Genomic DNA, 26,470 nt, shown 5'->3' with positions numbered 1-26,470 from the left:
TGCCTCTCTAACTTTGAGCTGAATGATGGACTCATTTCTAATCCTGCCTAACTTGGTCACTCCCAGTGAAAACCTTAACATCTTCTGCTCTGCCTCCTTTCTTTGTCAGCACCAGAGTCTCTAACGCATAAACCATAGCAGGTCTCACTATCACCTTCCTTTTCACTCTTGCAGCTATCTTTGCAGAACAAACACTTGTCTCCATGCACTCCACCCTGTCTGCACTCTTTTCTCCACCTCTTGTGCAACCATCTGTTGCTTTGGGTGTTTAACCCCAGGTATTTAAACTCAGCTACCTACACCTGTCAGGGTGCTGGGTCTGTGACCCAGCGTTTTGAGTTTATTTTGTATTTTTGATTTCTTAGGTTATATTTGGATAAGTTGAGTTCTTGTGTTATTTTTAGTTATCATCAAGGTCCCTTTAGTTTTGAGTCTTTGTCTGTTCTCGGTGCAGTCTGTCTTGTCCTCTATGGACTGCTCTCATGTGTCTCTCCTTGTGTTTCATGTCTCCCCAGTCTGTCACATGTTTCATGTCTGTGTGTTCCATGTTGTCAAGCTTGTGTTCCATGTTCAGTGTGTTTAGTTTTGCTTCTCCTGTGGCGTCATGTTCATTTGCGTCAGCTGTGTTTCCCAGGTGTTTCCACTTCCCTCATTACCCTTCTGTGTATTTAAGTCCTCTGTCTGTTTTACGTTTGTATGGAGAGTTTTCCATGTCTTCGTTTTCACCATTTTGTTTCTATGTTTTTCTAACAGCCAGAATAAAAGGCTGACTCATCCTACCAAAATAAAGAAGCTTTAGGTTTGTCTGAGGTTAACCAGCTAACCACTACAAAGGTGGTTGAAGAAAACAATGTTTGAAGAGAGTTATGACATATCACTACAGCTGCATGCGTACGCTGGTTACTACACTGTGTACCCTGCTTGAACCTACCAAACACAACAACATCTGATCATGGATGATACTTAAAAGTAAAAATCTATGTCAGCAGAATCTTTATGACACCCACATGTGTGATCAACAGCTGTATATAGAAGTTTTGGTCATTTAAGTTAAATGTCTTGTATAGCAGCCACAGCTCCAAAGCTGCTGCTCCAAGCACAAAACAGAGACTAAAGTCAAGGATTTGTACTGCTCAGTTGTCTTTGTTTATGTTGTTAAGCTCAGCATCATCTTTGTGTCTGTGTCAGTCTACACAAAATAGAAACTTTCTTACAACTGTTTTAAGTTTTTCCCACAAAACAGACTCCAATTTTCCAAAGATTTCCAATTTTTGAGCTCCTGATTATGTCAGTCTTGATTCCAAACTGACAGTAAGTGAAGCTATCAGGTCAAAAATCATTTAAAAAACTAAATGTTTTGTGTGTAGGTGTCCTTCAGTGTGTTTGCCAGAGACACAGGGGAATGGAGAGAAATAGAACAGAGAAAAGTAATTGTAGTGGGAGGAATAACGCTCACCTCTGGCCCTGCGTGGGCAAACCGCTGTGCTGCGTGCGTGTGTGTGTGTGTGTCTGTGCTGCGTGTGTGCTGCGTGTGTGCTGCGTGTGTGTGTGTGTCTAAATACAGTAGATTGGTGCGACTCTCGAGTGCTCTGACATGCATTACGTTTCTCTCTCCATCCACTGTTTTCCTGACTATCTTCCTCCTAAACCTCTCTCTGCCTCACTCTGCCCCTGCCCCTCGATCTCATCTCTCCTCCTCATCCTCCCACTCAGTGCACTCAGCATTGCAAATCAACCCGCCAACACACACACACACACACACGCACACACAGCCAAAGGGATTTACTGTCAGGATCAGCAGGTTGTGTTGCTATGCTTATACTCATGTTGTACCTGTTACTTTATTTACTGCCTCTTTCTGTTCCACATGCAAATTTCTGTTCACAGTTTGTAGCTTACATCGCCACAGCAGTTCAACTGCCAGGAGAAACAGTAAACAGGGTTTTTTAGCTTACATTTTTTGTAACATTGGTTTGTTAATTGATAATCATAGTTTGTGACTGGGACACATCAGATCACACAAAAGAGAAGAAAAAAGAATAGAAGCTCTAAGCTGCCTTCTAAAAGTTTGTTAAAACTAACATTAGTAATTAAATCAGTTCTTTATTAACTAATTAATTATGAGAATCTTCATGGGAGCTCATATTGCTTTAGCTGCATTTTTGTGCTATTTATGATACTGTACGGACGAGAATGTCAATCCAGGATAAAAATGAGTGAAAACCTAAAGTGCTCAGGGTACATACCACAAGGACTAAATGAATCCCCGGTCGAATCCCTCGCCAGGCCGTCCCTGCTAACCCTCCCCACATTTCTTGGCTGTTTCTATACCGCTGAGGTAAAATGCCAAAAAAGCTTTTTTGATACATCATGGCCATCAGAGGAACTGGTAACAGGAAGTAATAGGCCACAAATCCCAGGCCTGCTTAGACAAACACCAAAAGTCATTTATACAGGCATTTTCCTTTCTTCCTTCCTTTCATCCAGTATAGAGTCGCAGCAGAGCTGAAGCCAATCACAGCTGTCACAGGGTCCCAGGCATGTCCTGGGACTCGGGAGGAAGCTGAACTACCCGGGAAGAACATGCAAACTCCACACAGAGGAGAACCAGCCTGGCTTCAAACCCAGGACCATCTTGTGTGAAGTGACAACCCACTGTACCAGTTTGCACACTGTGCTACACAAAACTGATGTAATCTGTGCAAAGACTGTAAAAACATACAGTGGGTTTGAGACTAGTGAACATTGCTATACATGTTTGTATAATAATAATAATAATAATAACAACAATTAGTGTTCTAAACATATTGATGTGTATCTGTGCAAAACTTGATGAGCAGAAAAAAAAGTGCACTGCTCTGTAGAGAATGGATAATAGTCTGACCGAGAGCGAGCATCATATTATATTTGATGGCTAGACATTTATAAAATTAGTTATTTGGATTCTGGAGTGATAGCAAATGCAATTACGCCCACAGTGCTCTACAAAACATTATGTGCTGTTTGTGGCAATTGTTAGGAGTCTAAGTGTTTTAAAGCCCCTAGATATGGATTCATCTACTGTCAGCTGGCTTTAACTGGTTATAGTTGCTGTAACTGAAATAATAAATATGTAAGATACTAACCACAGCCATGTGGCTGTCACAGATGCCTTAAATGAATCTGCATGCAAGGACATCTTAACATCTCTGTCGTTTAGCTAGCCAATGAAGCTTAGTTCAGACCAGTGAAACAGGCAGCAAGAAAGGGTTAAAACATTCCAGTATTCAGTAAACTGGTTAATTATTCATTATTCATTAGCAGTTTGTTTCTTTGTTAAGTGACTCCAGTAATTATATTTATACATTTTGATTTGAGATATAAATAAAGTTTCATTTGAAATAATCTTTTCCTTTAAAGAGCAACCAATCCTTCAGAGTCGAACCAACACTGTTCCAACACTCTGTTGTCTAAAAACATTAGAAACACTTCATAAAGCCAGTCTTGCACTAGGTGTCAAGTTACTTCATTATGATGACCATTTACAAGCACTGTATTTCAGCACAATCTGATGAATTTCATGGTTTACAGAAGGATAGAGGGCTTCCTCATACACAACAACCACAGCCAGGTTAGAGAGGGATCCAGATCCTCAAGAACTTCAAAGGCCACGGCTCCAACAGTAGCCTCACACTAGCAGAGTAGCTCAACAACTTCTTTGCTCAGTTTGAGACCAAAGAAGTTGATTATCATATAAATGGCGGTAAAAAACGGCACGATCGTAGACTCATGTTTCAACCCAGCTGCAACAGTCGCGGGCGGCACAGCTCGCCATCTTAAAAAAGTACAGAGCTGCACGACCGCCCGATGTGCCACAAAGATTGTGTCTTGTGAAGCAAGATGTGATGTGAAAATTATCACCAGACACCCGCAACACAAGCCACGCGGCAAGCATAAAAATTGCTGGAGAGAGTTCAACCCCAGGAGAGCTGCTGACCTTGACGGCAACCCAGGGACTGTGGACAAAGCCTGTGCGGATCAACTGGCAGGTATCCTTACCAGGCTGTTCAGCCTCTCTCTGACTCATGCCACTGTTCCCACCTGTCTGAAGGCCTCCACCATCATTCCCATTCAAAAGACTGAAATATACACCGTCGATGACTACAGACCTATAGCCCTCACATCAAGTCATCAAGTGTTTTGAGTGGATAGTGTCAACCGGTTTGCTTACTGAGCAAAAATGGTCCATGGAAGATGCCATCACCATCACCCTTCACAGACCGGTAAGCGATCTGCATTCCTCACCAAACTGCCCCGATCAGTCAGACTCGGCCACCACCTCTTCCTTCTACTGTCACTCAGCACCGGATCTCTACAGGGCTGCCTTCTAAGCCCCCTACTCTACAGCCTGTCCACACATGACTGTACACCACCCACCCAACGTCATCAAACGTATGTCGACAACACCTCCGTGGTTACACTCATGTCTGACGGAGATTAGACAGCCTACAGGGCAGAGGTAGAGAACTTGTCCCACTGCTGCTCAGAAAATAACCTGAAACTGAACGAGCTTAAAGCAGAAGAACTCAACATGAAGTTCAGGAGGCACAGACAGGCCCCACTCCCCTCTCATTATAGAGGGAGAACGAGTGGAATCTGGCTCCACCTTCAGGTTTCTGGACACCTAAATCTCCGCTGATCTCATTTGGAGCCACAACACCATAAACTCTGGTAAAGAAGGCCCAGCAGTTGCTGCACTTCCTCTGTGTCCTGAGGAAGAGTAACTGGGACCAGAGGCTGCTACTGGGTTTCTACCACTCCTCAGTGTTTGGTATGCAGGGGTCACAACTGAGAACAAGAAGGCTGCGCAGCCACCAATCGGAGACTGGGTAACCTTCATCACTCAGGCCACTCACACCGACTCAGACCAAGTCCTTTACACTACTTCCAAGCACTTTGCAACCTGTTCTCTATTTGTGCTTCTCTCTTATTTTGTATATTTTTTTAATATTCCTTCTGTTTGTATATAATTTTCTTGATGTCCTACTATTCATATTTGATTACTGCACAGTTGGTGTGGAGCACCCATAATTTTACTGTACATGTACAATGACAATAAAGAGCTATTCTATTCTAAGTGCAAAGAAACCACATTTAAGGAAGACCAATAGGAAGACAAGAACTGCTTAAATTCCATTAAAAGGGATGGAAATTAGACCATTAGAAACTTCGACTTTGTTCTGATGAACACTAATTTGAAATGTTTTCATTCAGCTTTGTGGTGCAGAGAAGGTGTAAAACATGGAGCTGGAGGTAGGATGGATTTGGGAGTCTCTCACTGACATATTCAGAATTCAAGACAGCACTTTCTTTGGTGTATTAAGAGTTTTTTTTCATGTGCTATGTGCAGAGGTGTTTTTTTTCTGTCCTCAAACTGATCTCCCTGTTGGAGCTCAGTCTGGGGGGAGTTATTTTTTTCTCCTTATCTTTCCTCATGTTGTGCTTTTCCATGTTATACCTCTCTGACCTGTCTTCCCCATGTGATGTTTGTGTAATGTATGTATGGTCGGGTGGGTAAGACGGCGCTGGCACGGCTGGCAGCCTTAACCCAATTTCCCTCGGGATGAATAAAGTATAATCAATCAATCAATCACTTAACCAACATCTTAAAGAGACAAACCATGCCATGTGGTTTCTGCTTTGTACCTCAACAGGAAAACAAGCAAAAATCCCACCTCCGCCTCTGTAAGACCTGCCTGACCAAGAAGTACCATCAACCAAGCCGTTACAATCACTGACTTAAAACTAAGACTTGGACTGATGAAGGAAAAAAGCAAAGGGAAAAAAACAGCAAATCAGTACTCAACATATACTGGAAGAGGTAAAAACACAAACCTGTTCTCCAAACAAAAGATGAGTATTGTGGAGAAGGCACTCAACCTCATCATACATGGGCAGTTAGGGGTCCTCTGTGAGTATCTGGCCATTCAGTGACTGTACAACCACAGTGACAGCTTGGGCCATATTGACCAAGCTTGGACTGCAGATCCGTATTGGACCCAGTGGGAGGACTGGACTTTGTCACTGGCTCTGTTCATGGTTTTTATGGACGTGAGTTCTAGCTCAAGCTAAGGGGTGGCGAGTCTCCTCTTCGGTAGCTGGATGCTCTTGTCTCTGCTTTCTGAAGATGATTTGGTTGTGTCGGCTTCATCAGGCGGCTGTCTCCAGCTTGAACTGGGATGGTTTGGAGCTGAGTGTAAAGAACGAGAATGAAAATCAGGACCTCCGAGTCCGAGGCCATGGTCCTCAGCAGAAACGGGTGGAGTGAACACTTCAAGTCAAGAACAAGTTGTTTCCCCAAAAGGAGGAGTTTAAGTTCAGTACCACATCTGCAGTGATGAAGATGCAGCACTGGGTCTGCTGTGTTGTTGAGAGAGAGAGTCGAGCAGGACAGCAAAACTGGTGATTTCCACGTTTTCTACTTTCAGCTTTCCTACCCTTACAAGCTCTGGGTAGTGCGTGCCCAAAAGAATGAGATTGGTGATCCACAAGCAGCAGAAATGAGCTTCCTCCATAAAGTGGCTGGGCTCTTAGTGGTAGGATGGAGAGTAGAGCTGCTACTCCTCTACACTGAAAGGAGAAGGTTGTGATGGTTTGAGGATCTGATTAGGATGCCTTGTGTACGCTCCCTGGGTGTTCTGACCATGTCCTACAAGGAAGAGGCCCCTTGCAGATCCCAGACACACTGGAGAGATTACCTTTGTTACCTTGCTTGGGAACACTTTGTTGCGCCCCCCCCCCCCCCCGGGCTGGCAGGGTGATCTGGACTCAGATGAGTGACAGATGGATGAGTGAACTACAAAGACTATAAAATTATGTTTGAAACAGTTTGAGGATTTTCATATTTTAGAAAATTCAAATGTGTTATTCAATTATTTTGATCTTTTTACTCTATAATGCAAAACATGAGGAAAAAAACAGTGGAAAGTCCTATAATAAATAGATGTGTTGAAACCTTTCACTGGTGCTGTATTTGAGGAATGTTTTTCAAGATTTTCATCCTTAGATCAAACCAATGAAGCCGAATGCCACAGGCAAACACAGAGATGTCAGGAAGATGAAAGCACATCTTTGGCTTGGTTCTTTTCATGGGATTTCTTTACTGTAAGAAAATATTGAATAAAACCAGTTTTCTCCCCAGAAATTCTTGATCCTCTCACTCATAATCTGCTTACCCTCTTCTCATTTTGCCTCATGAGAATTGTTGATGGAGCATCAACAGACAGCTGTAGGTAAGAAATTAACCTTCACGAGTCTATGGTACATGGTTAATAATATGAAAATATGAGTAGAATACAAAAGTGTTGTCTACAGACCTCAAGACCAAAACCCACAGACACAAACAAATGCAAACACAAGCTATCATAATGATGACAGATTTTCTCAGTAGGAAAAGAAACTGAAGACTCATCCATTTATGCACGATAAGATTTTATAGGCACTAAAACACAAAGTGCTACACATTTCAGAACTAGAAATTTACAATCCCCCAAATCTACATTTTTATATATTTAAATAATAACTAAAATTATGAAACAAAATAATAATTAAAACTTTAAAAAGGACCCAGGTTTTTGACATCAATCTATACTTCTTCCCCAGATCTGGCCTGGCCCACGGCTTTAGAAAAGCCTTTGAAACAACAGACGCCCACTTTCATTACTGGACCACAACACAATATTGGCTTCTTTGTTTTGTTTCATTTTTTATAACCAGAAACATAGAAGCTGGGTGAGAGCAACAGACACACATTAAAACACATTAAGTACACATTTGTGTTTAATGTGCGTCTTTACCTGGGAACAGAGGATGAAGGTGAGTCGGAGGAGGAAGCAGCAGTGTAGACTAAAACATCAGTGGAGCTCTGACTAGAAGTGTTGTCCCTGGAGAAGGTATCAGGTCATGAAATAGAGCCTACAGAGTATTTCGTTTGACAGCAATACAACAAAGAGGTGACTCTTGGAATCAGCTTATTTTGTGTATAATAATAGAGGGTTTTTGGTTTTTTAACTTTTACAGAGAGTGAGTGGGGGAGACACATAACCAGAGCACGTAGGTCGGACTCGAGCCCAGGTGGCTGCATTTCAGCCTGCTAAGCCAGGGGACTAAAGTCTTGATTTAAAAAGGATCATTGTAAACATCTATATTTATGGACTGTAGTGGTTGTTGTCCAACTACAGCATTCGCCGCAGAATTATTTAAAAGGCTGTAATAAGAAAATGAACAAAGGAAGAATAATTAATAATTTTCTCATGTAAATTTTGGTTGGTAAGTAACTGTAATTGGCAGACTATTTCTATTGATTTATTGATTACTTCAAGGAGTCAAAGTAAGGCCACGCTTTTCCTTCTCCTTTTCAACCAAGGAGTTCCTTGAGTCTACATTTATTTTTATTTTTTCTAGCGTTATGCACTACGATGAATGGAACAAAGAAAAAGGAAAAAAAGGTTTAATGAAAATTCAGCTTAGTCACAACTGATTTACCTGCTGTTTACTGGGCTAGGGGCGGGGTTAACCAGGTCGGCCATGGCTGAGTGGGAGGTGCCTACAGTTGTCATGACAACAAGTTCAGGGTCCAGGATGAAGATCTCTTCCTGGGAGATTTCTGATACATAGTTGAGATGTTCCTGAAGGTTTTAGCAAAGAATCAAACGAGAAGGTATCATTAAGGTCACGGAGTGAAAATGACTAAAAACTAGAACTGGGCTATAAATATAAAACACAGGTGGTGAAACCTTACCTGTGCTCGGTCTATCCTGTAGAAACGATCGGCTGTCGTGGCTGAGGAGACACAAAAAGACGGTTTTAGCCAAATAAATACAACATGGGAAAATTACTATTCCTGTAAGCATGTCTTAAATTCAGCTCATTTAAAGCAGATTGCTGCAGGCGGTCATTAAGGTTCAGGTCAGCAAATAACTTTGAACATTGTTAATCTGTACATATGCTAGCTCCCACCTCCTGTGCCAATTACTGTGGGAAAACCAATAGCCTGCAGAGAAACAAGACAAGACGATGCCCCCACAGGGTGAAAAACTGTTGTTTCTTACTCCATAAAATAATTGTATCTTATTTCAGTGTAATAGGGAACTTGCATTCATTTTGTGAAGACCAAATTAATGACTACTGTGATGTAACAATGAATTTCTAGCAGCGGTCTAACCAGACTCCATTTTTGTCCCATTTCACCGAGTTCACCTTTGTTCTGCATCATTATAATGAACATGTACCAGTTTAATTCATGGTCTAGCACAGCCCAGCAGCTGGTAACACAATTCCTTTCAAACCATTCTAGGAATGTTATTCTAATGCCAGATTACATGCAGTTTGTCCATCTGAGCAGCTGGTGTAGGAAATATAGTCTAATATAGAAAGAACTGATGAAATTCTTTGTTGATGTCATTAATACATTCATACAGTGAAATAACTTAATAACAAACAAATGTGAAAAGTATTTTGGTCAAAATAAACTGCAACAATGTATTTTTTCAAAAGCACTTAAAAATATCAGCCATCACATAATGTGTGTAAATTCTTTGTTGGGTTAGAGTAGAAGTACCACTGATCACATGCGTCCTCAAACACATTCTGCTTATCTCTCTTTCAGATAGATGTTGCATCTTTTTAAATCCAGTTTTCTGCTCAATGCCAATAGGACACAACCCAGGCAGAGGTGTGTGTGTGTGTGGGTTGTGTTAATGTGCATGCACATTTAGCATTGTGTAGGAAGCCTGGTCTTTCTCTATGATATTTTTGGCAAGTTGCTCTGAGAGATAAATATTCATGACATTCTCCAAAAACCAGGATCTGATGGGACTATGTTTCATGTTATTTTGAGGAAGTGCTAACACAGAAACCTGTTTACATTAGAGAACTGTGTCAGCATTTGTCCTGCTCACACTGCCTGTGATAATGCTGCATGGACCTATGATACAATTTTCTAACAATTCTAACATTTGAAATCTACACAAAACAAAACCAGAGTACAGATCTTGATTGTAGGTCACTGACTGCGTTCTTACAATCAGATACACATTTCACAGCAACATGTGGTGCAAGAGATCTGGTATTGCGTGCAATAGGTAAAAAGATTGAAAAGGGGCACTCAAAATGTAACAAGTTGTGCGTTTGTCCATTTCTCCCAGTGGAACACAAAAAAAACACCAGTAATGTGACTTCTACCACTGCCTTAGAACAGAAGACAGTAAACTTAATCTGCAAAATTTGTAACCATTTGTAAATGACTATAAACATGATTCCTCTGCCATTATGCTTATGAATGCATGCATTAATTATAAAACACATCCATAGCAGCAAAAACAAAAACATGTATGACTGATCTGGGCTTCATCCAAGTTAATTAAAGACCAACAGGCAGCTGATCAAAACTGAGTTGGTAACTGCCATTTCACTTTTCAAACAGGCAAAATGAGTATTGATATGAGTATTTATGTATAAGTCATACTCATGAAACAGGATATCACCATAATATCATCATACTGAGTAATGACTGAACTATCCAGTCCAATCCAGTGGAGCACTGTATCGCAGTGGTTTAAGCAAATAGTCATCAGTCATGACCCTTAACCTTACTGTAGACACAAACCTGTGCAAAACCAGATCACACAGTAATTGGATATTAGGATAAAGGTAAGGTAAAAACTACTATTATTAAGTAATACTTACAGTCAAGGAAACACCACTTTGGAGACAATCTCTGTGAGCAAAGATTCTTCGGCTTGGCTGCCTCCTCCTGAATGACAAACAGACACACCTGATTACAGGTCGGTGGACAAGAGAGTAAACAGAAGCTCAGCCGAAGCGAGGACAAGATCCTCAGGTAATACTGAAAGTCTTGTTTTTCACGCAGTCATGGCTTCTTGTTCAGCTCAAAAGTAGTCATTGCAAATAATCTCCTCCAAATTTACTGCATGATGAATATCTGTTTCGGGCCACATATACTGACTAATGAAGCCATGAAAATATAACAAGATTACCAGACATCACAACAATGTTGGGATTTGGTTTTAAAATCCCTAAATAGAGTAATTTTTACACATTCTCATACTGTTGAATCTGGAGAAACACCTGTGAGACCTAACAAGCTGCATTCACATTTAAAGTAGATTACCGACCCTCATCAAGTCTGACTGTTAGCAAATTAGATTTAATAAAGACTAACACAATATACATGAACAGAAACATGTACCAACAAAACATTCAGGGACTATCACACCTGACCATCAATACATCATTCAATTCAGTTTTATTTATACAGCACCAAATCACAACAACAGTTGCCTCAAGGTGCTTTATATTGTAAGGCAGATCCTACAATAATACACAGAGAGAAAAACCCAACAATCAGATGACCCCCTATGAGCAGCACTTTGGTGACAGTGGGAAGGAAAAACTCCCTTTTAACAGGAAGAAACCTCCGGCAGAACCAGGCTCAGGGAGGGGCGGGGCCATCTGCTGTGATTGGTTGGGGTGAGAGAAGGAAGACAGGAGATTAATAACAACTATGATTCAACGTAGAGAGGTCTATTAACACATAGTGAGTGAGAAATGGGACTGAAGAAACACCCAGTGCATCATGGGAATCCCCCAGCAGTCTACATCTATTGCAGCATAACTAAGGGAGGATTCAGGGTCACCTGGTCCAGCCCTAACTATATGCTTTAGCAAAAAGGAAAGTTTGAAGCCTAATCTTGAAAGTAGAGATAGTGTCTGTCTCCTGAATCCAAACTGGAAGCTGGTTCCACAGAAGAGGGGCCTGAAAACTGAAGGCTCTGCCTCCCATTCTACTTTTAAATACTCTAGGAACAACAAGTAGGCCTGCAGTGTGAGAGTGAAGTGCTCTAATAGGGTGATATGGTACTACAAGGTCATTAAGATAAGATGAATGATGTCATCGCACATTAGAGGCCGAGTCCCATGGATGGACATGAATTCAAGAATTTGTAACTTGAAGAAATTACTTCTCACTTTTCATCCAGCTTTAGTCGTAAGGGGTCTTTGCAACAGCAGGTTGTCTTTTTAATGAGCCTTTACTGAGTGGGCACATCAGATGACCGACATGTTCATTCATCCATTCCTGCCTACTGAAGACCTTTAAATCGTCTTTGGCAATTTAAAAAACAAAGAGCTGTCACAGGTTTAATCCACATATCCTATAGCAAACGACGTACAATAAAATTACAAAATTCTCTATAAAGCAAACCAATTTAGTTTTAGTCATAAAAATAGATTTCAGTTTGCAAACAACAAAAGTCACATCAGGATAAAGCAGATTTAATCACTGTTGCCTGTGAGTAGGTGCGATACAGCAGGCCCTGGAGTTGTCCTGTACATATCCAGTCACATTATCTTCTCGAGTCATAATGTCAAAAACTTGTGACAAGAAGAAAGTTGCACTTCTTTATATAGCCTCATTACTGCAACTTTTTGTATGTTGATATGGCGTAGCCTTTTTTACATCCAGTCTCCAATTAGTTTAGAATGCAGCAGCAGGACTTTTTAACTAGATCAAAAAACAGACAGCACATTACTGAGATTCCTGCCTCCCTGCTCCGTTTCCCTGTTAGTTGTAGACTGAAGTTTGAAAGCTTGTTCTCTGTTTACAGAGAAGTAAATGGTCTTAGCCTGGTATCTGTGAACTCCTGCCCCCGTACAACACAGTCAGACACCTAAGATCTCCAGACCAAAGCCCTGTGTCTGTCCCACAGATACACAGGATTAGGAGTGAAACAGCAGAATCAATCATTATTTTTTCACTCTATATCTTCCTGACTAAAAACACACCATCAGTTCTGGCTGACTTTGCCTGACTTCTCAAACTAACGACTCAACCCTACAGGAAATCCTTTGCTGTGTTTTCAATCAACACCACCTTTGAAAGTATTTGAGGGTCAGGAATATTTTTATATTATACATTTATTTTCATTTATGGCAAATTAACATAATCTAATTATAATCTGTGCAGAATTTTATTATAGAGCTAGTGACCTCCCATCAGTATTTAACTGGAAACTTGTCAAAATATAGATACATATTGGTGCTGTGGTCAATGCAACATCGAGCTTGGGCGATTATGCAAGTGCTAGAATTTGTTTGGCCAGGTCATTGACTGCTGAAGTGCGGGAGCTTTCTCGATTCACTTGATTAATTGCAATTCTGTGGAAGTGTGAACATGATTAGCTGGTAGAGGATAAAAAGGGTTTAAGCAGCAGAAGTTAATCAGACAAGAATTCAACATTTCTGTTTATTGGGATTTACTGCTGCCTGCTATAACATGGATTATACCAAGAGATGTGCAGTGTCTGTTTTTCTACTCTATATTATTAATTACACCTGCATATTTAGGCTAACTGAGTGACCACCTGTAGGTTTACAAATGTACTGCTTATAAAGTTGGGGAAACCTGCAGTCAGCTGGATGAGTGACGAAACATTTCCCCCACAACGCTACGTCCAGGTGAACACAATCAACTTCCTGGGATTTCCTTACTCGCATGATTTAAAATCACTTGTTGCATGCTCAATTTGTTTATAAATGTATTTAAAGTACTTCTAAATTTCTGATTCCTGGTTCCTATGTGCAGCAAGAAGATATGAGAGATGGGGTGGACGCGAGCTTCAGGGCCATTATGTAGTCCCCCTGTAACATTTCCAAAGTCAGTTTGAAGTATAAGGAATCCTACATTCAGAAGAAAGCAAATAAAACTGAAGAGAAGTCCAAACAAATTTGAAAGCTGTTACTTTATGGGTTTTTATTAATATCACTCAATAAACTCAATTTGTTTGTTTGTTGTTTATGTTTCAAGCTTTAATGTGTTTGAGAGCATTTCTCTGATTTGAATGGTTTCATGATAAAGAGTACAACTATGGGAGTGTGTGCGCCAGATTTCAACCCCCCAGCTTTGGAAAATGTATTTTTAAATGCCATAAAATATGGTGGTGCAGGCCAAACTATTGATTTTTTAAGGAAATTCAATGGAATTTCTAAAGTGTAGCTGACGTTAAGCTTGACGTTTGAAATCCCATTTTTCTGAGGTCAAATTTGGCCTAAAAATATCTGACTGACATTGATTGAATAGTTCTCTGGCTCCACAGAAAATTGTACTTTGAAAATATTTGTATGTGCACATTACAAAAGAGCTCAAATTTGGCAGTTTTCCTATAAAGAAACGGGAGAAACGGGAGATCAGAGAGGCTGAGAATTTATTCTTTAATTTGGGGAACTGATATGGAATGGCCCAGCTGAATGTAGACTATGACTTGCGTGGCTCCTAGTAAATGAAACCATTTAATGATTTGCCAGGTAACCCATTTCAGTTCAGCACTGCAGAAATGAAAGAAAAAGTCACCTTCCAGTAGAAGTGGCAGCTAAAGAAAGTCGGGTTTTTTCTCCTCTCAAACAGTAACAGAAAGGCTCGCTGGAGTAAACACTTCTCCTACTCTCCTCTGTTTGTCTTTACTTGCCTAATCCTGCTGTCATGTTCAGTACCAGTCTCAAGCTGAGTAAAATGCCTGCAGGCTTTGAAAGAAAACCTACAAACCCTTCTAAAAAGTTTGACTTATCTGAGTGACTGCGTCTTCTTTGCTTTCTCCGTCTTCACTGTCCTACTTAACCCTTATTCTGCAGAAAGTTCAAAGAAAGCAGACAAAGAATGAGTGAAGTAAAATGCCAACAATAGTGTAGGAACAGATACCGGAGTGAATAATAAGCAAACTTCGCTCAAGTGAAATGCCTGTTTTAATTGTCACTGCTTTAAGATGCATCGTCTCTCATTTTCTCCTGAGATGAGACAGGATCAGCCAATCGCTGCAAACGATGTAACACATGGCAGCAGCTTTACCGGCACACAGCAACAATAAACTGCCTTACTGTAAAACAGTCATTTTCTAGTCAAATTAGATGACAGATTTTAAGAGGATGCCAAGAAAGGTTCACCAAGATACACAGAGAGATGCGACTGCCAACAGAACAGCTCCTCAATATGTTTTCAACACATTTTGTGGATACTGAATGAATGCAGAGGGCATTACTGATATATATTTTGTGAGGTTTTTAGCTGTGGTATCAGCCCTCCATCTAGCTGTAGCAGCAACAGCCTAACCAAGGTGATCCATCTCCAACAATATTTTCCAGCTCTTCCTCGGTAGATCCTGAGGTACTCCCACAGTTCAGACTGGATATATAACCTCTTCAATGTGAACTAGGTGTACTCAGCAGGTCTACTGAGAGCCTGTAAAAACTCCACTTAAAGAACAGATTGGATGGACTGGCAGAACCCAAGCTCTGTTTTACAGCTGTTATGTAGGCGTATGCATATTACAGAGCTCTGCTTTGCAAAGAAAAAGATTCAAAACACTGAATATCCTGCAACACACAAAAAGTTTACTCGGTAGGTGGTTGTAGAAGTAAGCTATTTTTTCTCCCGATCCATCACAAACTGCACCAGTGAGCATCAACAGTCACCAGAGAGCAGGAGATCAAACTGCGAAACAGGCGTTCATTATTCTGGTTGCTATGCAACACAAAGTCTGACAGCAACTCCCAAATTCTCTCCTATTAATGATCTCGCCTATATAAAATTAGGATGTTGTTGTTAAAAATAACATTTACAGTTTGTGCTGCTCTGATTGCACCTAATGAAGAAGATGAAGAGCTCGTTGTGATGTGGATACATGGTATTCGACAGGTTCAGTTCATCCACAGTGTTTGTCTAAATACAGCAATCACTAGATTTACACTTAAGTAATGGACTTTATCTGCTTTTCAGCAGAGCACAGAAAACTGTTTTTCTTTATCAAGTGAATGAACTCTCTGCACTCTCTGTAAAACCTGGCTGAAAACTGGGTTTTACCTTTGATCAACAACTGCACAGCTTCTAAATGGTGAATGATGCGGTTCATATTGAGTAGGAAATGACTTCTTCTTCTTTGCTTCATAAATTTTGGACTTTAAACTCAGAGTCAGACGGACAGACCCATTTACCAAAGCACTAATTATTGTGATGTGGTCTTACTCTAAAGTCTGTTAATATAAACCACAGGAAAAGAGAAGCCGCACGCTTATGAACACAACTCAGATTGCACTGGCTAGCGTTCAATAAAAGCACAGCAGCTACATCCCATACAACACACATATCAGGGTGACAGAACATGACAGTATGGCATCTCATCAGCAAATTCCCCTTGGCTAGTACAAGCACAGAAAGAGCAGAAAGGGAGGAAGAAAAGAGAATCCTTGATACAGCCTCACTGGAGCGCTGAGCAGGTGAGCCAAGTGCTGAGACTTGTCATTAAGCTTTGTGATTCATACTAACCTGTTACAGTCTGTTATTGGCACAGTCATTCTTGAAATGCAGCAAGTTATTGTCATTAAAAATGTGTTGAAATGCTCGTGCATCTTCAAAAATGCTGAGTATAAAAAAGTTCACATTGTTCTTAATTTAATCTAAAACGTTTCATATATTCTACATATTTATTAAAAGCATAGTGAAATATTTCACGCCATTTTCATTTTAATTTGATGACTGTGGTTTATACCCCCTGAATATCAAAAATCCAGTATCTCAGATCATTAGAATATGTCCTACCTGTAATACTAATGAAAACAATCAATTACTCGTTTTTAATGAGGGCTGGCTCCATCGCTCTGGATGAGAGATGTGGTTTGCTCATCGTGGGCATGAACGTCGTGGTAATGTCTGGCTTTCTTTGAACTCTTCTTTTTCCGGCCTGGTATGATTGTACAGCATGCATCTTTAACGACTTTAAAAAACAATAATTGGGTGCACAAGTTTGAATTTATTTTGGATTTTCTTTTACAGTACAGGCTCAAATATATATATACACCACTGCTAACATTTGGTTAAATATTCACCCCAACCGGTCGCAGCAGATGGCCCCGCCCCTCCCTGAGCCTGGTTCTGCCGGAGGTTTCTTCCTGTTAAAAGGGAGTTTTTCCTTCCTACTGTCACCAAAGTGCTTGCTCATAGGGGGTCATCTGATTGTTGGGTTTTTCTGTATGTATTATTGTAGGGTCTACCTTACAATATAAAGCGCCTTGAGGCGACTTGTTTGGCACTGTATAAATAAAATTGAGTTGAATTGAAATGTCCCTTTAACTACACTTTTGGTGGCCATCAACAAGCTTCGGGCATAATTCCGGTTGGATATTTGGCAATCCTTCAGAAGAATTGACAGGGTTAATTTAACCAAGTTTCCTGGCACAAATTTGCAACAGTTTTGAGATCAGTGCTTTGGGACCATCGTCCCAGAAACTTAATGTTAGCCTACTTTAGTCCAAAATGGCAGTCCAAGACAATGTGAAACTAGCTTCACTGTGTAGAGTCACACTGGTGTTAAAACCGTTCATAGCAGGCTTACTGGTTCAGGTGTTGCTGATGCACACCCTAACCATTTCCCTCTGATTTCAAGGTGACAATACGGATCTTCTTCCAGACTTCCAGGCAAAATTGTGACACATCTGAATGTAACACATGTATAGTGTACATTTGTCTGAAATGATGAATTTAGAAATGTCTCCAAGAAACATTCCCAACTTGTGTAAATCTACAATTGCCACTCCTTGACAAGGAGAATTGCCAAAATGTTCTTGTCCATGAGGTGTATTCAAACTTCTGACTACAACTAGAGTTTTTGTGTAGATTTCTTAAGTAACAGGTAAAGCTGGAATTGCAATAGCGCAGCAACCTTACTAGTTGTTCAAACTACTCTAACTTCAGTTTCATTGATTACCTAAGATGCCCATTGGAAACCTAGTTCAGAGTGATTCACTCTTAGAACCTGAGCAATTACTTGAGTTGGCTTTGCTTTGTGACTCGTCCTTTTGGAGCTTCAGATAGTTTAAAGGTTTTCTAAAGCACAAGTAATTAAAATTAGCTGTGCGGATTGCTCAAGTTTCAATGGTTTTAATCTTTGCTCAACAATCCTAGATATCTCAATACAACTAGAAATAGACCTCTCAAATCAGAACTGTACTGTGTAATTGTTTGATTGATTCAGAAGAACAAAATCAACGACTTGAAGAGACGGTAGCAGGCAGTGCAGTTTAGTACAAGAATGAATGAAAAATATCTACCATTCCTTGGTAACTGAGTATTCATGTTAACTTTTTTAATAATTTGGGGATTATATGACAAACCCAACATACTTTGCACACCAGGTCAAACTCACCAATTAACTTTGCTGCACACAAACGACACCACAAATACCACACGGAAATACACAAGTAATCGAAATACTTCAAGGTCACCAACACATGAAGAAACTCAAACCGAGTCAGATACAGCACAGCATGCATCATGCAGTCACGCTGAGACACATGGGGAAAATCTCCTTGAAAACAAAACGCTATTGGAGTTTTTATCTTAGAACAATATCAGGAATCAAAGTCTGCCTCTGAGATTGTTCTCAGACACATTATGTCACCTCACGGTGCGTTTTAGTTCCCCTTCCCTCAGATTCTGTTTGTTTTGAGACTACTTTTATTCATGTAGGTGCAGCCAGTGTATAAACACAGAGACGTGTGGTAATTCATTCTCTTCTCTGACAGTGTTAGGGGTTACATAGAGAATAAAGTGCAGTGAAGAGGCTCATCAAGACGAAAGGAAAGACATGTCTGGATGGTATGAATGGAAATAGCGCTCAGCAATTTGCAGCCATGCTGACGTAAACTGTCATTTGAGGAGAGACTGGAAAGTTGGTTTTGTTTTCTATGTATAATGTTGCCTTGTTTTGTTTCGCTAAACAGCCATCTTTATAAAAGCCACCATTCCTGAATCTGTTCCTGCAACAATACTGCCATTTACTGCTCAGAAAGCAGCGGTGGATGACAGAAAAGCTAGCAAGAATTAGTTCTGCAGAGTGTTATTAGGGGTTGTCACCGAGCTTAGAAGAGTGTGTGAGGCACCGGAAGAGACCTGGTTGTGTTGACATTACACATGAGTTGGGGAATATATAGTATGGGATATAATCTGGGAGCTAACAGCTGCACTCATTTCTGAAACAAGATGAATGCTGCAGTTTCTTGAAAAGGGGGATTTTCGCTGGATGTCCCAATTGAGTCAATCTTATTTAAGTAGAACTGGAGTGATAAGGCCAACACTGACTATGACAACAACATTAACACAGATAGCTCTACCAGAGTTGTTAACAAAATGCTGCATTAGGTCTGAATGAGCCAGTGAAGAAAGTCACAGCTTTCAACACCTGGTGTAAAGAAGATTACTGATCATGGCTAAAAGAGACATTTGGTTGGCTGATGGTGGTAGACGGGGAAGCCAGATTATTCTAGTTTTGTGTTTTGCTTGAGAGAACGGCAGGGAGGATGCCTCTGGAAGTAAGATAGCTATATACAGACAGCTAAGGCTATTAACCACAGATGGAACTAGGTTTGGTTTCAAGGCTGGTGGTTGATCTACTAAAACTGGAACACCTGTGTAAGACTCTCACACATAACACCTAAAATGCTGATAAGAATCTGCAGTCATAGTTTTGTAGACTTGGTGCAAGACCTCATTTTTTACCACAGTAACACCTGACTTGATGCTGACTCATTAAAAATCCATTTCATCTATTGTGCTCATCCAACATCTGTAAACTGTAAAGGTGTCACATCTGACTTCTTAAAGCAAGGAAAAAAAAACATCTAACGTCTCAGTCTGGCTTTCAGACTCCATTAGCTGTGTGACAGTATATGTTGTTTATTTTAAATCATTAAGCCTATCTTTAACAATATGGATTCAGGATGTAGTAAACAGATCTCAGAATAGTTTGGAAGACTAAAAGCTGGTCAGACAGGAAATCTGTAATGTCACTGGCTTCATTTCTTTGGTAGCATAACTCCTTTGCTCTTTCACACATACAGTACAGCAGGTTTCCATAGAAACTATGTGCACATTACGCAACCATAATGGATACTGCTCATGCTCATGTGATATTTAGCATCTGACACAAAGAGAAAGGTCTAAAGCCATTTTTTCCATCCTGGCCAAACTGAAAACTGAGCTGGAAACAGTGGTGAGAAGGAATATCATGAAAGAACATGCTGCAGCAGATAATGAAACTTTTCTGCAAAGAAAATTTCTTAGCAATTTCCAGGAGAGTTTGTACTTAAACATGTATGTGTGTATGTTTCAATGTTGGCTTCCTTTATCATGTAAACTCATGTAAACTAAAAAAGGTCATTTCACTCAGTGTTCATCTCCTTGTATTGATTGATTGATTATTAGGGATGGGTATTGATAAGATTTTCACGATTCCGATTCCATTTTCGATTCTGTTTAACGATTCGATTCTTTATCGATTCTCTTATCGATTCTTTTTAAAAAAGGAGAACACTAACTTCAATTAGCTTAGAACTTTGTTTTATATCTTCTCTTTGAACAAGATAGAAATTTAGGAGTAACATGGCCTTACAAACCCAACAGTGAGATCTTAAGAGATCCACAGCCTATGGCTCTTCATGGGGTGTCACAGGGTCCCCAGGAAAAAAAATTGTAAATGTAAAATAATAAATATTCTTCTGTAGCAATAACAAAGTATAACATAAATTATTCTGTAGCAATTACACAAGAATATCCAGTAATGTCCCTGCCTACAATTAAACACATTCATTTACTGAAAATCGGGGGCATCTGCTGTGGCAAATGGGTGCAAGCCTTTGACCACAAACTTAGTCACTGCTCGGTGACATTCGTCTATCCTGGCCTGAAAGGAGACGCTACCGGTAGACTGCAGCGAGAACTGCCAGCATCTGAGCCAGCCAGACTCTGTCTCTCTCATCATGGTCACCTAAATGCACAGTAATGGCAGGTTTTGTAATAAGGCAGATCGCGCTATTTACCTGCCGCATTAACGGGAGAGGACGTGCAAACGTTACCGCTGCTGCTGGGTTGAGATTCACGAGTCCGGAGAGGAATTAAAAACATGACATTCATTTAAGGTCATCGCGTGTTTTGTGAGCAAATGCTTTTGCATATTCGTAGTGTTTCCGCCCTTAAATGAAATATCTACTTTGCAAGTACTGCAAGTTGCCCTGTTGTCACCAAACTTTTTAGCGTTTGAGCCGCTTAGGCGCCGTGTTTCCTGCCAGGTAAATAACGCTCCGCAATGTGGTGACGTCATTCGGGGCGACTGGAATCGATAAGGGAATCGTTTGCAAAAATGGCAAACGATTCCAAGGAATTGAAACAGTGGGAACTGGTTCTCAACAAGAACCGGCTTTCGATACCCATCCCTATTGATTATAGTAATATATGACTCTCTCATCTCACAAATATTCTCCAGTTAATTAGTTTCAATCTCAGAAAGTTGTGCTTCTCATTTACAAAATGAAATTTTGAAAGCAAAAAAATAGAGCAGCTGAGTGTAACTGACTTTAATAGAACTTATTTAGCTTATTTTCTGTTGTAGATAGGAGGGTTATAATACAACACTCGCTTTAATAATTGTGTCCACGTGCCTTCAAATAAACAGATAGCAAGAATGAGCAGCAAATATCGATCAGACTTTATGTGGAAGAGAAACTAAGTCCACGTGAAATGTCTGAAACACCTCATTGTTAAGACACACCACGTGGAAGTGACTGTGTCACTGTGCCCATACTATCGTCTTATTCTTATATCTGTGTGCTGTATCTGGGTGCACGCTTGTGTGATGGAGTAAATATTCCATCAGGGACGGAGGACTACTGATGCCTTCAGCAACCCTGCTGTCAGACGTTACCGCTGCTCTAGCTCTGCTCTGTGGTTCTGAAACCTAAAAATGAATGTTGTTGTATTAACTGATATTTCCTAAGGTCAGCCTTTTGATAGAAATGTTTCTACTGAAGGCTGAACCCACACTTGTTCACATTTTTTCATTCTACAGTTTTACCACAGTTGTCTAGTGTACAGCAAAACATAGATATGGTATAAACAGAAGTTTCAAGATTTTTTATTTTGAGATAAAAAAATCTTCATCAGCTAGTATGATGCGATTTGCTCGATTATGTCTTTTCTTTAAAAGTTATTTGTCTAACCTTACATCTTTTTCTAACACATTTACCTTTTACCAAGTAAGCCTGCAGTGCGAGAGCGAAGTGCTCTAATAGGGTGATATGGTACTACAAGGTCATTAAGATAAGATGGGGCCTGATTATTTAAGACCTTGTATGTGAGGAGCAGGATTTTGAATTCTGGATTTAACAGGAAGCCAATGAAGGGAAGCCAATACAGGAGAAATCTGCTCTCTCTTTCTAGTCCCTGTCAGGACTCTTGCTGCAGCATTTTGGATTAACTGAAGGCTTTTCAGGGAGTTTTTAGGACTTCCTGATAATAATGAATTACAGTAGTCCAGCCTGGAAGTAATAAATGCATGAACTAGTTTTTCAGCATCACTCTGAGACAGGATATTTCTAATTTTAGAGATGTTGCACAAATGGAAGAAAGCAGTCTTACATATTTGTTTAATATGTGCATTGAAGGACATGTCCTGGTCAAAAATGACTCCAAGGTTCCTCACAGCATTACTGGAGGCCAAGGTAATGCCATCCAGAGTAAGGATCTGGTTAGATACCATATTTCTAAGATTTTCAGGGCCGAGTACAACAACCTCAGTTTGATCTGAATTAAGAAGCAGAAAGTTAGCGGCCACCCAGGTCTTTATGTCTTTAAGACATTCCTGCAGTTTAACTAATTGGTGTGTGTTATCTGGCTTCATGGATAGATAGAGCTGCGTGTCATCTGCATAGCAGTGTAAATGTATGCTATGTCTTCTAATGATGATGCCTAAGGGAAGCATGTATAATGTAAACAGAATTGGTCCTAGCACTGAACCCTGTGGAACTTCATAATTAACCTCAGTGTGTGAAGAGGACTCTCCATTTACATGCACAGATTGGAGTCTATTAGATAGATATGATACAAACCACTGCAGTGCAGTACCTGTAATACCTACAGCATGTTCCAATCGCTCTAATAGGATATTATGGTCGACAGTATCGAACGCTGCACTGAGGTCTAGCAGGACAAGCACAGAGATGAGTCCACTGTCAGAGGCCATAAGAAGATCATTTGTAACCTTCACTAAAGCTGTTTCTGTGCTGTGATGAGCTCTGAAACCTGACTGAAACTCTTCAAATAAGCCATTCCTCTGCAGATGATCTGTTAGCTGTTTGACAACTACTCTTTCAAGGATTTTTGATATGAAAGGAAGGTTTGAGATTGGCCTATAATTAGCTAAGACTGCTGGGTCTAGAGATGCTTTTTAAGTAAGGGTTTAACTACAGCCAGCTTGAAGGCCTGTGGTACATAGCTGATTATTAGAGATAGGTTGATCATATTTAAGATTGAAGCATTAATTAATGGCAGGACTTCTTTGAGCACTTTTGTAGGAATGGGGTCTAAAAGACACGTTGAGGATTATTCTGTATGCTTCTATCAGTAGTAGTCAATAACCAAACTATGGTATTCTAGTTTTTTCTATAAAGTTAAATAAAACTGCACTCAAAAGATAATAGAACAACAACAGAACAGCTCAGTAATATTTTGGCCAATAGTCACAACTTTTTACTGCAGATCTCTTTGTAGACACACTCACTCTGGATGCTCTCATATTCATGTGCAGGCTATGTACACCATAGAAATCAATATTACCAAGACAAACCTTTCAGGGGGATTCTTAACCAACCAAAACGTTCAAGCTAATAAAAAAATAATCAGTTTCATTAACAACAAAAGGAAAAACTAAATTTTTAAATGTTCTTTACTTGATTACTGTGAACATTCAGCTTTCATTGTTACGGAAACGAGTCTGTTTTCCAATTAAAAATAGAATACAAAAGTGTTGAGCAAGCTTTTATTTCCCATGTGTCTCTGAGCCAAACAAGTGTAGAACATAAAGCCCGACATTTTACTACCAACCTGCAGTCCCACAGGTATAGGATGAAGAGAGCAGAAGTCCTAAAGGTAAAGATAAGAGCATGGGAATGTAGAAGGAAAAGTGTACGCACTCACGCACAGACATGGAGCTTAATTAGCTTTACTCCAACTTTTAAAAAGAGTTTTCGTGCTTCTTCACGATTTTGTGTCACTGCATTTTTCTATTTAATGACACAGAACAATAACCCTTTCATCTCAACATATCTCCTCTGCCACTCTTGTTCTCTCTTCTTCTTCTTACCTCTTGTAATCGCTGGATGTGTTCTCTGCAGGTCTCTAAGTCACTGTCACCAGGAACCACGATCAGTCCCAGAGGAATGGCTGGAGATACAGAGGAACAAGACAATTATCCAACAGCACTTTGATATCTACTTATACACTGGCACTCGGCTGCAGTGCTCAGGACCAGGGTGATTCAGAGCTGGGATTGCACTTAAATGTTACAAAATATATATGTGAGCGGTCTGCAGTACTGTGGTTCCTATGGGCCAAACTGGGAACTACAAACTGTTTCCTCCACTGTAAGGAAACACCTTCATTCATTTAATGTAAGAATTTAATTTCCCTCTGACAAAACGAGCAGCACATGCAGGAGCAGAAGACGTTTTCTTTAAAAATGAGTCATTTTGAGACCGTAAAATGACAACATATTGGACAACTCCACATCAGATGGTTTTCATCCAGGGCCAAAATTTAGTATTTAGTGCCAAATTGATAATGGCACCAGTAACTTTTATTTTAATAAATAAGCCTGACCAAGCTGGCTTCCCATCAGTAAGCCGATGTGGATGCTGAAACAAAAAAAACTGCCCCATGAGGCAGCCCAGGCCAGCAGCCTGCTGCACCAGCACAACACTGCTGGCTGAACATCACACAGCTCATTGTGCTGGAAAAGCTGTCAGACTGCGTGAAGAGCCCTTGAACCCACACACACACACACACACACACACTAAACATCTCAGTGAGGGAGACAAAGTCTACGGTTGCTTCACTAACAGCAGCCCACTGAAAGCTTGACAGGTTCAAGAAAAGTGTGGCTTGTTTACTTTTTTGCTAATTGACTTCTCTCAAAATATTTCTTGAAGGCAGGCGCGGACAGCGGTCTATTAGCCAGACACACCTTCAAACAGTCACCACAGCGCTGCTTTCAAAAGCAGCTGCTGCATTTATAGCCGGCACACACTGACCTTTTCAAGTAACAGACAAGGCAAAAACATGTAGAACCAGTAAAACAGGCAGATTGTTTTCCAGGGAAACTGTGAACCTTCCAGACAAAAAGAAGAACGCCTTCATTCTCAGACTGCAGTGTTTACCTCCAGTTAGCCATAATTCCAACACTTCAAAAGATCCCTGCTCGTGTTTGGAAGTGTTAGTGCAATTTACAACAGTACAACTGCACTGTTTACTTTATGTTTCTATTCTCTTTCTATTGTGCTGTTTTCAGTGGTTTTGATTCAGCAGCTTGCACATTTGCAATTTCTATTCTCTTTTATTTCCTATTGACTTGGCGCCTGACTGTAAACACAGTCACAGTTTACAGCTTACAGATAATAAGCTACAAAAAGTGAGCTGGTGTTTTGGTTTGTTAACACATCGCACAGATGGTAGTAACAATAAATGTAATGAAACCATATAGTTATTAAACATCCTTCAACCTTTATTAAAGAGTCTCTATTCTATGCTTAGCGTGCACACAGAGCCACAGGAGTGGCATTGAGATGATACACTGTGCCTCTGGCTATGAAATGTTTTTCTCTTTTTTAATCGTCTCCCTGAGTGTGATACATCTACAAGCTGAGAGCAGTGATGGACTTACATAATGAGAACACAACTGAAAACTTCTGCAAGCGAGAACAAAGAACGAGGTATAAAATATGATGCTAATTATCTGAAACCAAAACATGCTGGAAATATATTGAAAAAAAGCAATGAGGTAATGCCACTATGAATTCTTAATAAGCAATGAAAAATATTAATATCGATATTTCCACTTTGGGCTTTGCAAAAGACCTGCAATCATATGTTGTCTTTGCAAATGAAACACATAAAAAAGACTTTTACCATTATTACCAGTTTACAGTGTTATGAAACGTGCTGTTTGTAACAACAAAGGTAACAGCGCCACAATGTGGTCTGACATAGCACTGCATGTGCACTGCTGCAAAGCCCACTGACTGTAATTGTCTCTAATGAGGAAGATAATAGAGCCTTCCCTTTCTATATTCCTGAAACATCGGAGACGTACGTGCTGTTCTCTGCTGTGTCTGTGCAGCATGTAAATGAAGTGAAGAGGTTTGACGTGAGTACAGCGATGGGGAACGACTGAGATGGCGGCGGGGTAGATGGCTGAAAATGAGCATGTTGACCTTCACGCCTCTTCTCCACCTTTCAATCACTGAGCAGTTTTTATTTCCCTGTCAGCCTGAAGGTGCTGCTGTCATTCAGCTACGCTACATAAGCCAACAGTTTATTGAA

General features: G+C 40.3%; 1 protein-coding gene across 5 annotated transcripts in view; it reads right to left on the bottom strand.

Annotated features, from left to right (window-relative positions):
• LOC134621067 (diacylglycerol kinase zeta-like) overlaps window positions 1-26,470 on the bottom strand; it is a 91,529-nt gene that overhangs the window by 13,273 nt on the left and 51,786 nt on the right. For 3 of the 5 annotated variants that reach the window (XM_063467486.1, XM_063467485.1, XM_063467482.1), the window contains 6 exons: window positions 24,237-24,316; window positions 23,978-24,016; window positions 10,726-10,792; window positions 8,780-8,820; window positions 8,524-8,666; window positions 7,836-7,922 (listed from right to left, as the gene is read on the bottom strand). In XM_063467486.1, the coding sequence (XP_063323556.1) occupies window positions 7,836-7,922; window positions 8,524-8,666; window positions 8,780-8,820; window positions 10,726-10,792; window positions 23,978-24,016; window positions 24,237-24,316 (457 nt within the window). The remainder of the gene's footprint in view (window positions 1-7,835; window positions 7,923-8,523; window positions 8,667-8,779; window positions 8,821-10,725; window positions 10,793-23,977; window positions 24,017-24,236; window positions 24,317-26,470) is intronic. The other 2 variants (XM_063467484.1, XM_063467483.1) reach the window with 2 other exon arrangements.

The sequence above is a fragment of the Pelmatolapia mariae genome, linkage group LG23, assembly GCF_036321145.2.
Source record: "Pelmatolapia mariae isolate MD_Pm_ZW linkage group LG23, Pm_UMD_F_2, whole genome shotgun sequence".
Lineage (NCBI taxonomy): Eukaryota > Metazoa > Chordata > Actinopteri > Cichliformes > Cichlidae > Pelmatolapia > Pelmatolapia mariae.
This window is presented reverse-complemented; position numbering and strand designations above follow the sequence as displayed.